We start from the raw sequence: 15,700 nt of genomic DNA, 5'->3' as shown, positions 1-15,700 counted from the left end.
CCAGCCTGGTCACCAGACATGAACATTATTGAGCATGTCTGGGGTAAGACGAAGGAAGAGGCATTGACGATGAATGCAAAGAATCTTGAAAAACTCTGAAAGTCCTGCAAGAACACTTTCTTTGCCATTCCAGATGACTATTAATTTGAGTTATTTGAGTCATTGCAGAGAAGTATGGATGCAGTCTTCCAAGCTTATGGGAGTCATGTTACAATATTAATTCTTTTTCCACTGCACCATGACTTTATATTCTATTCTCTACATTATTTCTGTTAAGTGACAAGACTTTTGTCTAAGCAAAGTCAGACCTTACTTTCCTAATGAAATAAATAAAAATCAAGGCATGATCATATTTTTAGGAAGGAAGGAAAAAAGAAAAATCTCAGCAGATGTGAGGTCTTGTGGTTGGCTGAATTGTCAAGTTGGCATTCAAAGAAATCAAATTTTAACATTTTAAACTGTCTGTGCATTTCAGCAGTATTTTAAACTTGTTTATACCAGTTGTCTCAGGCCTTCAGCTTTATGATTATAATTGTTGGTTATTTCTTAATTACAATTGTCCAGTATAGATATTTAATCATTTTAGAATCATTAAAAATCAATAATTGATTTTGTCGTTGACCGGTTAGCTTTGATGTGAAGTTTCTACAGTAAATTAGATAACAGAAATCATTTAATTATATTATCGATTTCATCACACTTTAAATTTCCACTTTATATTTTTTATTATATTGTCATGTAACTAATAGTGATCTGTTTGTCTGTTTATGGGGTATATAAAAATGTGAACTTACAAACCATGAATTTATGAAGCCTGATGTTTTGATTAGACTTTAGTGTAGGAGTCTGGGGTGACTGTAATGGAAATGAAACTGTATAAACCTGGCATAAATATGAGGCATTTTGACTCAGACTAAAGGAATTCCTTCAGTGAGGGTGCCTTCCAGAAACCTCATCCAAAATAGCTCCGGATGCTGGTATCAGCTAAAGGGATAAACGCTAACCTCATTGCCAAAAAAGGATCTAGTTGTTTTTGTCATTGTGTCAGTTTTGTGGTTTGCTTCAGGAAACACTAAGCTGTCGAGAGACCTTGTGTTGCTTCGGGGTGTCTGCTGTGTGTCTAATGATACACATTTTATAATTGGCACCAAATTGTTGACTCAAGTTTGAACTTTAAAATATTTGCCAGTCATGATGTGGTCTTATTCATTATTAGGATCCTTTGCGTGCATGGCATCAAATTTTGTTTTTGTCGCAGTGGACACGGCATTCGGTCCTAAGTGTTAATCCCAGATGCTTTCTATTGTGATTCATTCAATGAGACATACTTTCTAGCATTAGAAAGGAAGTGTTTGTTTTTATTGGTTTACGGCACAATGCTGCTCATGTCTGGCCACTGGTGTTGTATGCATCTATCATCAGGTCTATCATCATTTCATCACTTCACATGAATCACTGTTCTTTAGCGCCAAATGCAATCTTGTATTGAGGCCATTCACTCTTAAACTTGATTAATTGGCTGTACTCTTTACTTTCTTTCCATTAAAAACTTGGACACAATGTGTATTTAATCTTCATATGAAATTAGACATGCATTCATTTAAAGAGACAGTTCACCTAAAAATCTAAAACTTGCTTTTACTTATACTCACTCAGGCCATTCAAGGTGACTGTTTTCCTTTAATTCAACGTGTAAGATGATTTTTACTTGGTTGGCAATTCATAAAATGAAAGTCAATAGCTATGTTTCCATCCAAAAAATGTAAATTAGATTTATGCGTAAAACTTGAATATTACATAAAACATTTGTGAATAAAGCACTGTTTCCATTCAATGAGTTAATGAGAACTAAACGATAAACTGATAAACTGGCATCAAATATCAAAAGGAAAAATTTAATTTGCTGTGGTAGGAGAAACCACATTGGGCCTTTATTATTCTAATGAATTACTTGAGCCTCAGAAGACAAAGTGTGGTGGATTTTGGGGGCCACTTTTCTGGAGTTTTGGAAGTTTTATTTATTTATATATATTTTTTTGAGAAACTCAACATTTCGGGTGGTAATAATACTGAAACACTTTGATGATGAATGTTGGATAAGGAATTTTAGTATCACCAAAAGAACATGTTTGATGTTATGAAATATAGTCAATCCACTGGTTTGTCCATCAATGCCATCACACTGCAACGTTATCACATGATCTGTTAAAACAAAAATGACATTACTTTTTTGATGTGCATTCTGGAAATTAATCAGTAAATAGTGTCCATAAGATTCTGACAGTATGATAATCTTGGATTAAAAACATCACTGTTTCACGGTATTGTAATTAATGCTTTAAAGTATATTCCTTTTAAATGTCTGGGTAAAAAACAAAAAAACTTTCACCCTTTGAGCACATTGTATTTTATTTTGAGAAACATTTAAAGTATTTTGGAACAGTAAACATGTCAGGCTAAATAATTCAAAATAATCATTGACCTCTGCTGTCTTCATTAATTTCAAAAACCACCTAAAAAAAAACATAACAAAAAAAAAACGTACATATACTGTAGGAGCAGTATAGCAGAAAATTTTGGCAGTTTTAAAACCTTGACTTTTCCAAACCACAATTTATCTTGAAAATGTTTATCCTCCTATTCTTTGTATACAGGTGAAACTAATTTGGAACGACTTTATTTTGATGATTTATTTTGATTTAATTTGATGAACAAAATCTTATAAAGGGACCATCAATATAAAATGATACCACAAAATTAATAGCCGTGGCTTCTGATGAAGAGTGATGAAAACCGGTCTATGAAAAAAATCAGAAAATTTCTGATGCATATTAACATATACCAAATTAGAATCTGTAAAGTCAGTTTTATGTTGGTTGCATATGGTGACCCAGTATTGCACAATGCAATGAATTAAAAAAGTAAACATAACAACGACATAAGCTCACAAATACTCCATAACATAACATTAAAAGGTTCACAACAAAATAACATTAATAAGCAAACATAAACTCCCAACACAAAACTTTTAGACACAATGCACATATCTATAATGAGTCTTTTGATGAGTGTTTATGCTCATTTAAAACACAATTAGTTATTTTTATAAAACCAATATGGATATCTTAATATCTTTCCTAATAACCTTTATCCTAATATCTATTGTAATATATATCTAATATAATTCTCACTCCTTTTTAGATCACATGAATTGAAGATGCTTTGGTAACAGCATCTCTTTGAAACGCATCTGATCACGTAAAAAATTATCCAAGTACCAGAAACTATTGACAGTGAAAAACGGAATGCAGATGAAACATATTAAGATCAATCACTTGCTGAATTGTGAGAATTTTTTGTGCTGTCGGTCTCAAAGTAATCAGCATTTCACTGGCCCCAAGTGGTTGGTAGAATTCCATTGTGTTGTGGCATAGGTTTTTTTATGTTGTGAGCTTATGTGCTTTTTAGTGTTATTGATTTTGTTGTTGTGTCGTAATCTTATTTCCGTGTTGTAAGCTTATGTTGTTGTGTTGTGAGTCTATGTTTGCTGTCTTAAATTTTGCTGCATTGTGCACTACTGAGCCACCGTAGTTGCAGCATCCAGAAAAAGCACAAGAATGAACAGTACAACAAAAGGAATTTATAAACACACAGCATCAGCTCACGTGTGCACACACATATATCATTATGCAACAGGGATCTTGCGCTCCAGACTGTCGTGAACACACTCAAACTGAAGCTATGAATTGAAAGTGTCCTATACAGAGTGACTGTTTTTTTTTTTTTTTTTGTACTGTAATACCTCAATGTACTATCAGGAGCTATTGGTATTAATTTGGAATTGTATTTTATAAAAATCAGATCACAGTTTCAGTTAAAATTCTTCTTTCATTTTCTAATGAAGTAAAATAAAAATCACTGACATCTTTGGTTGCCTGATAGTAAGTAAATTACCAGCAAATTTTTATCACTTAATACTTTTCCAAGTTACTGTATTACAAAAGTAAAACATTGAATGGCATTTTTGGGTCAGACTTCATGGTTCCCATTTCATTCTTTTCACATCAGTCTCTTTTTTTAGTTGCTACTGAATCATAAAAATAGGGCATTGTATCTGTGTTTTTACAATTACCAAACCTGAAGTTTGGGACTGACTCACGTGTGAATGTGTCTGTATGCTGTGCACCACACATCATTTTCTCAGTCTCCATTGTTTCTGGTAGGAAACAGACTAGTGTGTTATCTCAGGAATCACTGTAAACAAAGACATGGAAGAGGCCACATACAATAGTCTTGTTCATGCTCTTTTTGTGGTATTTAAGTTTCCTGAATAAACAGAAGGGAGTCAAAGCAGGGAGAAGTGGTCATTTCCTACAAGGATTATATTTTTCCTTTTTCCACGATTATAGAGCCATTTTCCTCATTGTGCGGTACAGCTAAATGTTTGCAGGTAACCATGTGGGAATCTTGTTCAGCTACTATGTCACAGGTTTAATGATAACATTTAGAACTATGCAGATTGAGACTCATATTTCACATAAATAGTTACATTATCATTGTTGAGGGTGGGATACTGGCATAGCAAAGTGTCCACTTCATGAAAAAGGACCTTCAAGTTTATACTTTATGCTTATAATATTTTTAAGGCTTAAATGTGTTTATGAGGGGGAAAACAATGTGTGCTTGTGTTTCATTTGTAAAAATAAAATCAAGCTATTTTTTACATATCTTACTTCAATTTTATACTGCTACTCAGCTAACATGAAAACCTCAGAAAGCCCATCCTTAATGGGCTCTGATTGGTCAGCCAACAATGTGCTGTGATTCGCGGATCGGCTCCACTTCACGCCTCTACTAGCATGTGCTTTGCCTTTGCTTACATCCTTGCTACAACATATAGTAAACGCTAGAAACTTGAGGTGTGAACTAGGGCTGCACGATACATCGTTTCAGCATCGAAATCGTGATGTGCGCATCCGCGATAGTCACATCGCAGGAGGTTTGCTTTTTTGCAAAGCAAAAAAAATATATAAAAATAATTATATCTATATATATATATATTTGAAATTTATGCTCAATTTCGATTATCGAATCAAAAAATAGAATCGTCGATGCTGCCACGCCCCCATGTCACATCAGCTTGGCTTGCCAAGCGGGAAAAAAACAGGCTTGTTGAAGTGCTTGTTAAACTGCAGAAGCAGGAGACCCGTCGACAGAACTTAAACCCTCTCCTCTTTCAATGAAGTCGCCGGTGTGTAAGCATTTTGGATTTCCAGTGAGTTATGTTGACAACGTTCGTGTTGTTGACAAAAAAAAACACAGTTTTGCAAGTTCTGCTATGTACGTATTACATACGGTTCGTCCGATAGACAACACCGGCATCGCGATCCTCTTCCCGTCCCCGTTGCAAATCCGCTCGCGAAAAGTAAACAATCAGGTCCTGTTTACACTGTCTTTGTTTTTAAATGGCATTTTAGAACGACAACGATTGAACATCCACAGTGGCGTGTAGCATTTCTGAGCAGCCCTCCTTCCTCTCTACCTCTGAAAATGCACATCACGTGACCACACAGACACAGCCTTGCGCTCGAGACAGCAGGTCCAGGCAGTCAGAGGACTGCTTCAATCTTTCACTCACTTGTACTTAGTCATTTTAGCGCACACCTCAGATACTGTTGGCTGGTTTCTGTTGGTTTGCGTCTTTTTTACCGACGCCATTATAACGACACAGATCACGGCCTATTCACGAGTCCTGCAGAAAAAGTGATTGACAGGTGGTAATTATGTGTGTATCTTGCCTTTATTTATTTACTGTATGATTTGTTTATGGGTAAAACAAAGACCATGCAGGTCAGGTAGTTTAAACTGTAGGCTACAAATAATTAATTGGTCATTAATTAATTAATTAATTATTTATAATCGAAAATCGAATCGTGCCTTTAGAGACGAAAATGTAATCAAATCGAGGATTTGGAGGATCGTGACACCCTAAATATATATATATGGGTTGAGCCGAACCTGAATACGGTATTCGGAAAAGCACGAATAGCGGGTTTTTACCAATACTTATTTCAAACAAATATTATATCAAAAAGCTGTGTTTCCTCATGAGACCGCAGTGCATGCCCGCGTGAGTGAGTGAGTCGCACACAGTTGCACACAGCAACAGAGAAGAGCTTGACAGAGCGAAAATTACTTAACTGCATTACTATTTTTGTATATGAACTGGGTTCCAGAGGCAGTTTATAAACTTGTAGCGTACTTAAAGCGGAGTTTAATCGGTATATTATTCCATTACGCTGCATTATTGACGTCTGCAATCTGTTGCTCTCTGCTTACGTAAGTTAGTTCTGTTAGCGCGGTAATTAAGACAATAGACTGTTGACAGAGTAACGTTAACGTTCGGTTATAAAGGTTAAAACGATGCTTGTGTAGTTGTGTCGAATTGTATGCACTTATAGGAGTTTTATGGTACTTGCAGACAGCAAGATATATGCTAAGCTAGTTAACCTTAGCATTGCTTCCCATCACTCATAGATATATACATCTATGGCCGTCACTTATTAACTTTTAGGCACCCAAATAGATGAGTGAGGCTGCTGCTGAGTCATTCTTGGTCCTCCACCAGCCAAAAAAAAAAAAAACTTGCTCCAGTTCTTTGTGGGAGAATTTTACAGTCAGTGGTGCAGCAGATAAAACAGTGATACTGTATGTAATGTGTGCAAAAGTTAATCTTAAGTATATATATATTTATATATTGCAATATATATCGCAGGGAAAAAAAATATTGCAATGACAATTTTTTCCAATATCGTGCAGCCCTAGTGTGAACCTACACTGGTCTCACGGTTCGGTTCAGTTACAATTATCATGCCAACGATTCGGTTCAATGTGATATCTCGGTGCATCACGGTGCATTGACAATGCTTTCCATACACAGCTTTGTATTTTCTTCACAGCACAGCAATTCTTGTGTTAAAATGTATAAATATATTTATATTTATATACTACTTAAAATACAATTTTATCCTTTAATACAAACACACACATGTATATATATATATATAAACTGTACCTTTAAACAACATGAGCGTTTATAGCAAATAAACAAATATAAAAATCCCGCTGTCTTTCTGTTCTTTGTCTAGCAAGTTCCTTCTTACACCAATTTAATTAATCGCACGCTCAACAGAAAGGGCTGCGATTGGCTCTTACGTGTTGGTGTTGTTCACAGATGAGTAACATGGAAAAACGGCAGCATCAATCACAGCTAATTCATGATAGACAAGGTGGAGAAAACTCTGCAGACATGAGCTCATGTCTGAATCCAGAAGTATCACTGTAACAGCTGAGAGGAGAGGAAAAGTCCCGCCAGCAGTCAAATGGGCACAGTGAGAAAGAGAGAAATGAAGTTTCCTTTCATTCTCTCAATCGCAGTGAAATAGGACTTTTGCTGTAAGTGTCATTGAAAGACTGTCCAGAGAACACACACGCAGTGAAATTGTGCCCAGTTTCTGCGTTAAGTAATTGGAGCTTTGTAAATACTCGCGCTCGCCTCCCTAGCCATAGTGAGCTAGGGCGAAAAAGCGGAAATGAGATAAATAAAATGGGGTTTTCTCTGCTGTAATATTACAGTGCCTCTGTGGCCACGCCCCATCACTGCACGTTTCCTACGTAACTTGAAGGGTTTATAACATCATTAACCCAGTTGCATTTTTTTGTAGTCCTCAAACTTTGTTCAATGCTTTGCTAATCTAACTCCGTAAAAACTCCTTTGCATTGAATTTTGAGTGTCCTACATTCAAAGATGTTGTTTATGTTTACACAGCTACATCACAGAAAAACTAAAGTTTAAAATATGAAATCGTAGTGGACCACCACTTTTTTAATAAAATAAAGTTGTTTGTTTAAAGGAAAAATGAGAGTAGGGAGCCCTAGAAAATATTGTACTTATAAATTCTCTCTTGGTAACTTGGTTATTTGCCTAATGATATTTTGACCTTAAAATAGAATGTTTAATCATGTCAAAGGTGATACAAAGCGAAGAATCACCAAAGACTGGCCTTCTTAAAGAGGAAACAAGAGGCCCAAGTTGTATTATTATCACTTCTTAACACCTCCGCAAGTGGGAGGAGGGTTTTTTTATCAACAGCTATGATCAGCTATGTGGGTAAACTGGGCATAATTCCTGGAATTTCCCAGACAGCAGTATCTTTTTCCATCAGGGACTTAAGGCTGTTGTCAGATGCTGTTGGTGTTTCTTGCAAACTTTTATTCTGCTGGAAATGGGGGAAGGTCAAGACTTGGGGGTTTGATTGAGACAGACATGGCTCCATCGTTACAGGCAACTCTGGGTCACATCCATCAGCTTACTGAGTAAGCAATATGTCAATTGACTTGGTCACAAGAGACCATTGAAGTCTGACAGTTACAGTAATTCATGTGAGCCTTTATTTGCATGGCTGAGTTTCTCACATTTTGACTTATACAGCTGTTAGCTGTATCAGCTGATTGATTTAACCCCTTCAGACCTGAATTATTTTCCAAATTTCAGAAAAATGGGATGTCATGTGATGTCATTGTAATGGACGCAGGGTCTGAAGGGGTTAAAAAAAAGTGATGAGTAAACATTTTTGTGATGTCTGCATGATTAAAGACAACATGCCGGAGTTCAATTAATATTTGTTGCTTTTATTTAAGATTTTAGCTGTATGATTTGCTGTGGTTATGTAACCTTGGGGTGCAAACTGTTTTACTTAATTGATGCCAGTAATACGAACATGGCAAAACAAAAGAAGTAATTTCTCTTCTCTCTGGGATATGTCTAATATAGCATGCTTAACTGTAATGGGAAGTCAATATGCTGGAATATCCAAGCACATAAGTTTATTTCTACTTTTGATTGTGTCAGTAACAGGATAGTCACCATTTCCTTTTTGACATCATAGAATATATTTTGAGTCTGAGTGGGACTTTTGTCCATACAATGAAGATTGGTGGTAAACAAGTACAACACAACACAACACAACACAACACAGTTTCAATAGGTGTCAAATACTGTTGCTTTGTGCATGATGCTTGTGTTTGTACCAGTGCCTTTATGACAATTCCTAAAGAGCAAATGCATTGTGACAAAATGAAAAATTTGTGTTTTGACATTTATAATTAACTAAAGGACTTCTTTCTGTAATAATGACATGAGCCGACTGTAATTTACTGTAATTCACATAAAGTTTAAAGTTGATAAACCAGATTCCTTTTCTATGAGATGTTAATGTCATTGAAAAATTAACAAATGTTAATTAAGGTATAAAATACATCCAGCTGGTGTACTTTGGAATAAAGAATAAAACGTAACATGCTTATCAGCAGCCGGAAGGGCTTTATTGTGTGGAAACAACCTCCTCACATGTACTTTATTTCGCTTATGTTTATTCTTTGTTGCAAGTAGCCATGTAATGAGACACAAAATATTGTTCTGAGCCGTACTAGTGACAGACAACCACATATAATATATGTGAACATATTCATTGAAGATCAAGATTATTCGAAGTAACTGGATCACCATGGTTGTTATCTGGGAATAATGCTTTATTATATATAAGTTGCTTACACTTCATTTAATTTTGTTATGTTAATTAATCAATATGTTATGTTAATTAATTGCTGTGTAAAGTTTTGGATTGGTGCCCAAACCCGGTCCTGGAGGGCCAGTGTACTGCAAAGTTTAGCTTCAACCCCAATCAGACACATCTGAACCAAGCTGATCAAGCTTTTCCTGGTAGGAAGTTTTTCAGCTAAACTATGCAGGACACAGGTTTAGGCACCCCTGGCTTAGAGTCATTGCATGTACATATATTTTATTGTTATTTCTATAGCAAGTTCATGTAAAGGTATACCAATGACACAAAAAAAAAGTGTCACCCAAACTTTTGGTAACTGAAACAAATTACACAAAGAAAAGATTTGTTCATGTTTAACAAATATATTAGTCACAGAAGAAGACTTTAGCAGCCTGTTAAACTGGAGACACATTAATCTGTATACGTAAATAAATAAATAATGAAATTGCCGTAGATTTTTTGGGAAAGTGAAACTGATATTTTTTTAAGCCAGGTCTCTCTGTTTTTATGTATCATGTATCACAAATCTATTTATTTTGTAAAACAATTATGTCATCACCCCATTTGTGTCAAGTCAAATACCGCTATATACTGCAATGCAACAACAACAACCACTACCAATGTGGACTACTCGCACTTGAAGTTTATGAGAATGCCCTGTCATCGGCTCTGTTTTTAGTGTATCTCTGTGGCAGAATTACAGAACCATATACTGGTCTGGCATGTCTACTGCATTGTTTTGAGTAGTTTTAGCGGTTTTGCGTATACACTGATATTTCTTAAGACAATACAGTGCTTACAGATTTTTTTAGTACAACAAAAATACATTGTTTTGAGTCATTTTAGGGGTTTTGTGTACATGGATATTTGTTGAGACCATGCAGTGCTTGCAGATTTTTTTTATGAAGAAAAAATAATGAAACTCTGGCTTGGTGCATATTCAATGAAAGTTAGTATAGATTTAGATTAAATATTGCAGTTTTTAATTAATTCACTTAAATGTAAAAACAAAACAAAAAACAATAAAGGCCTTATGGAAGCCTTTGAACAGCAGAAAGTTCACAAAAGAATGCAGATTTTATTTTTAATAAAAGTGTAACTTCTCTTTCTAAACTAATGTGGTGCTGTAATTTATGTTTCCTGTGACTTTTAATGCCATTCTGATTGTGTGACCGGACAGTTTAAAAAAAAAAATTGTTTTGGAACGATGCAAGGGTGAGTAAATGATTGCATGAACTACCCCTTTAAATAGGAGTCATTCATTTGTGACCACAGTGGTGGGTATGTGTTCGTCAACTTAATAATTGTATATATTTTTTATTGTGACAGAGCTGTGTCAATGTTAGTATGGGGCACATGATTGCAGAATTCTGAGGCTGTTTCTATCCTGCTTGTCTGTGTCTCAGCAGGAGCATTCAGAGCCAGACCTGGTGGAGCAGTTGCGTTCAGCGGGTAGTGTGGATGAACTCATGAGGATAGTTTACCCTACCTACCGGATCATGCTGAAGTGCCGTTCCAAGATGGGGTCGCGCTTACTTCGCAGAGAACCAAGCTCCACAGAAACAAGGTCGGAGGAGGCCTCCTTTGCGGCTGCTTTCATCAATCTTGAACTTTTGAAAAGTGAGTGACTATTAATTTAGAACCGCCAAAGATTGTGTTGGCAGTATTTTTCTGTCATTATTGTCTGACAGCCAAGAGATTTTGATGCTTGACAATACCCAAAAAAGGATCTTTAGAATGCCAAGAATGTGTCAGATTATGAACACAGCATGTAAAGCATTTCAGTGGTGGCCTTTTTTTTAATGTTTCTCTTCTTCCTGTCTCGCTGCACTTCCTCCAGGTATTGAGATAGAGTGGAGAAAGACGCTGTGCATGCCACGCCAAGTTTGTTTAGATGTGGGGAAAGAGTTTGGGGCTACAAACACCTTCTATAAACCACCCTGCGTGTCTGTCTACAGATGTGGGGGCTGCTGTAACAGTGAGGAGCTTCAGTGCAGGAACATCAGCACTTCATACATCAGCAAGACGGTGAGTCAAAGTCATTCATGTATCCACATCCACAAATCTGAAGGGCAGTGTTATTAGGAATATTGATCTAAATACTGGTATTTAAATATTGATTTATATATTTTTTTTATAAGTAAATGCAATGACCTCAAAATTCTTTATAAATTCTATTAATTAAAAAAAGTTTATATGATTAATTGTTCAATGCAATGCAGTTTTTTTTGTAATCATATGTAAGAATCCTATATCATGTAATTAAAAGATTATCAAACATTTATCATCATTTGACACTCTTTAAAATGAAATTAAACATTAAAATATAAAATAAATATATAGATGGCTATAAAGGGCGGCAAGGTGGTGCAGTGAGTATCGCTTTCACCTCACAGCAAGAAAGTCGCTGGTTCAAGCCTCGGCTGGGTCAGTTGGCATTTCTGTGTGGAGTTTGCATGTTCTCCCCATGTTGGCGTGGGCTTCCTCCAAAGACCATAGAAGCCAAAGACATATGCTTTAGATAAATTAGTTAAGCTAAATTGTCCGTAGTGTATGTGTGTGAATGCAAGAATGTACGGGTGTTTCCCAGTGATGGGTTGCAGCTAGACAGGCACCCACTGCGTAAAACATATGCTGGATAAGGTGGTGGTTCATTCAGCTGTGGCGACCCCTGATTAATAAAGAGAAAATGAATGAATGGATGTCTTTAAAAATCTGTTTAAAAAATCTGTTATGCTGATTGACATTTTAAACTTCGTTTTTTGTTGTTGTTTTTGAAACATTAAAATAGACACTTGCATTTCAAATACTTTCTAAGTTCATTTGATTTGGATGGTATAATTGTAATAATTGTTAGTAATGCATATATGAGACATTCTACCAAAAACGGTGTGGGACATGAAATAAAAACATAAATTCATTCATTCATTCATTTTCTTGTCGGCTTAGTCACTTTATTAATACGGGGTCGCCACAGCTGAACGAACCGCCAACTTATCCAGCAAGTTTTTACGCAGCAGATGCCTTTCCAGCAGCAACCCATCTCTGGGAAACATCCAGGCACTCATTCACACACACACACATATGCTACGGACAATTTAGCTTACCCAATTCACAGATAAAAAACAAAACAAAACAAAAAAACATAAATACAGTGAATAAAAAGTATTTCATGACAAAAAATGTCTAAAATAGACAAAGTATATTTATGCGAGTTGTTCTGTAATGGAATTCTTTTGGTTCTCAGGTTTTCTTTTTTTTACTATTATTAAAAGCACTTTACAAATTTACAAACCCTGTCATTGTCCCTGTCCTAAGCCAAATTGAACCTACAGCTTTAATAATTTTGTTATTCTAAAAACTGTTATTTAAAAAAAAAAAAAAACTTTGAAATAGCAAGTCTAAGATGTTATCATTCACATCAGTTGATTAAAAAACATGAAATTATAAATAGATTCCACAGATAAATACTATTTTACAATTGTCCCCATGTTTCTGTAAGTCAGAAGAGATAAAACGCGTTCAATACACCTTTAAGGCTATACCTATATAGGTAGTGATATTATTTGATGGAGGAGAAACTGGCAGTGATCAAGGATGTGTTTTATCATTGAATTGTATGATTTTATGCTTGCTTTCATAATTTTTTTGAGGAAGACAAGGTTAAAGGTCAGGCTCGGTCACATTTCTTATGAGTGAAAATGTAAGTTTCTGGTAAAATGTCCCATATAATACATATTCTTTATTTTACAGAATTGTTATGTAATAGATTAGAAGAAAATATGCTTAAATTATACAAGGTTATGAAGGAAAATATAAAACACACACACACACCTATACATATAAATATATACAGATTATACAGGTTATCATGTCTGTATTTGTTTCTGTATTTGTCGTATTTTTTCCTAAATTACATCCAAACACTTATTTATTTATTTGCTTTGGTGGATACTATTGCCTAACATCTATTTAAATCTAGTCCTTTCTTTAGGTAGTAAACTTGAATAATCTTTAATGAATATATTTATAGCTTATTCGAATAAAAGTGTCTGCTTTTGTTTTAAAGCCTGCTCCCCTGTGTAGAGATGATCTGTTAAGCTTTGATTTACAGAGATGTGGATGAGGCAGGGGTTTGGTTGGGAGGTCATGGCTGTGAATTATTTGCAAGTAGGCCACCTTTAATTGCCCACTTATTTTGGGTGGGCTGACCTTAACAGGCAATGGGTTCTCCTCTTGTGATTTAAACCATGACGCCCTCCCACCAGTTGAGCAGCCCGTGCAGGTCAAGGTCTCCATGTCCACGCTACTGCGCCGGAGACGCTACACTCCCATTCTGGGCACAAAGCCTGAACAGCAGATGCAACGTGAAGATATTTCAAAATATTTTAGTAAGATTTGGATTATGAAATTACAAGCTCCAGGATTCATTGACGAAACGACTGGGTCAAGAGTAAAATATGTATCAGATGATTGCATTTTATATCAATGGTATTAAGATCAATAAGATATTTACTTTTAGCACAAATGTAGAATAATTACAAAATAGACGTTTCAAAACAGACCTTAAAACACCTAAGCGACTGAAATATTAAGATGTGGATCATGAAATTTTGTATCTTATGGTTGCATTTTTAATTAATAGTATTAGGATTAACAAGATATTTACGATTATGCACAATGTGATATAAATACAATATCAAGAGAGAGATTAAATAGACATCCAGGTTTATCTGACCCATGTCTCACCTGCAGCTACATATGTAAACTATTAATACTGCAATACATTTTTTTCTTCTTTTCCATCAAGACTGGTTGACTGACACATTTACAGAGTGAGCATGTGAAGCTTTTGGGATCACTTGTCCTGGTAAAAGCAGTTCTGCAAACATCAAAGAGAAAGAGTTTTTCCCAAGCTTTTGTCTAGATTTCATTATACCAATTCAGCATACTGTATGTTGTTGAAAGCTAGGCTGTTAATCCTCCCATTATTCTTGTTTAAAATGTTGCTTTTAACCCCAAAATGAAAATTCTGCCTTGGTTTTCTCACTCTTAGTTTATTGCATATCTTTTGAGCTTTTACTCATCTTTGGAACACAAATAAATGTACATTTTTCAAAATAAAGATTTCTGTCCCTCTACGGCAAGCATGATATTTTAAATCACAAAAATAAAAAAAATAAATAACAAATCAAGTAATTTAAGCAAAGTCTTTTAAAAGTATATGATTGCCTTATAGTGTACAATGAACAGGTTTAATGTTGGTGCTTATTCACGTATTCAAAAAAGCCAGAAGCTAGAACCATGCTTTGATTTACAGCCAAGAACAAACTTTATTGGCTACTGCATGACACACAAGAATAAATCTCTTTCTTTCTCTGACATTAAGAAAGCATATTTCCAAATTTTAACTTTTTAAAAAAGTAAATCAGCTTTAAATCAGCTAAATGGGCTTCACAGAAAACTTGATTCATTTTAATTATTAATATTTTTGACATTTTTGGGGTGATAAGAGTGTAGGAACAGAAATCTCAGCTTTCAATAATACTATCTTCATTTGTGTTCAGAAGATGAACATGTCTTATGGATTTAGACAAACATTAGTCCCTTTCACACAGTGATACCGGTAAATATCCGGAAAATTTCCGGAACGACTTTACCGGTATATTCAAAAAAGCGCTGTTCACACAGGTGAGAACGTTACGGAATTTTTCCCGGAAAAGAGTATTCACACATCCATTCGAAAATACCGGTAAATTCTGACATCATTCACCAGAAATGAGCTTTAAACGGCTGCGCTTGTGTTTGTAAACATTTGACTACATTACAAACTCTTCGGATGGATCAGTATTGAGTACAACTCTAATGAAAACATAGAGAAACACTTTCGCATGTCGAGATGTTCATGATATGTGTGTGTGCTTGCGCTATGGGCGCTCACGGGCACACGCAAAGCTTGAAGGTAAACAAACAACGGATTATCATAAACATTTTATCGATAATTATTTACACAGTTAGCATTAAATAGAAACATTATCTGACAAACATCTAGCAGCTAAAGGTGTCTGGAAAAATAT

The 15,700-nt window shown here is 35.3% G+C and overlaps 1 protein-coding gene and 1 long non-coding RNA gene across 7 annotated transcripts in view; both read left to right on the top strand.

The window, feature by feature from the left end:
- vegfc (vascular endothelial growth factor c) overlaps positions 1 to 15,700 on the top strand; it is a 58,128-nt gene that overhangs the window by 10,289 nt on the left and 32,139 nt on the right. The window contains exons 2-3 of one of the 6 annotated variants that reach the window (XM_073928564.1): positions 11,033 to 11,190; positions 11,582 to 11,651. In XM_073928564.1, the coding sequence (XP_073784665.1) occupies positions 11,033 to 11,190; positions 11,582 to 11,651 (228 nt within the window). 6 annotated transcript variants of the gene reach the window in all.
- LOC141386131 (uncharacterized) lies at positions 7,280 to 10,446 on the top strand. Its single transcript, XR_012407270.1, has 2 exons — positions 7,280 to 9,675; positions 9,818 to 10,446. It is a non-coding gene; the product is annotated as an uncharacterized lncRNA (long non-coding RNA).

Source organism: Danio rerio, chromosome 1 (genome assembly GCF_049306965.1).
Source record: "Danio rerio strain Tuebingen ecotype United States chromosome 1, GRCz12tu, whole genome shotgun sequence".
NCBI classification, from domain to species: domain Eukaryota; kingdom Metazoa; phylum Chordata; class Actinopteri; order Cypriniformes; family Danionidae; genus Danio; species Danio rerio.
Note: the sequence above shows the minus strand (reverse complement) of the source record. Positions and strands in the feature narration are given on the sequence as shown.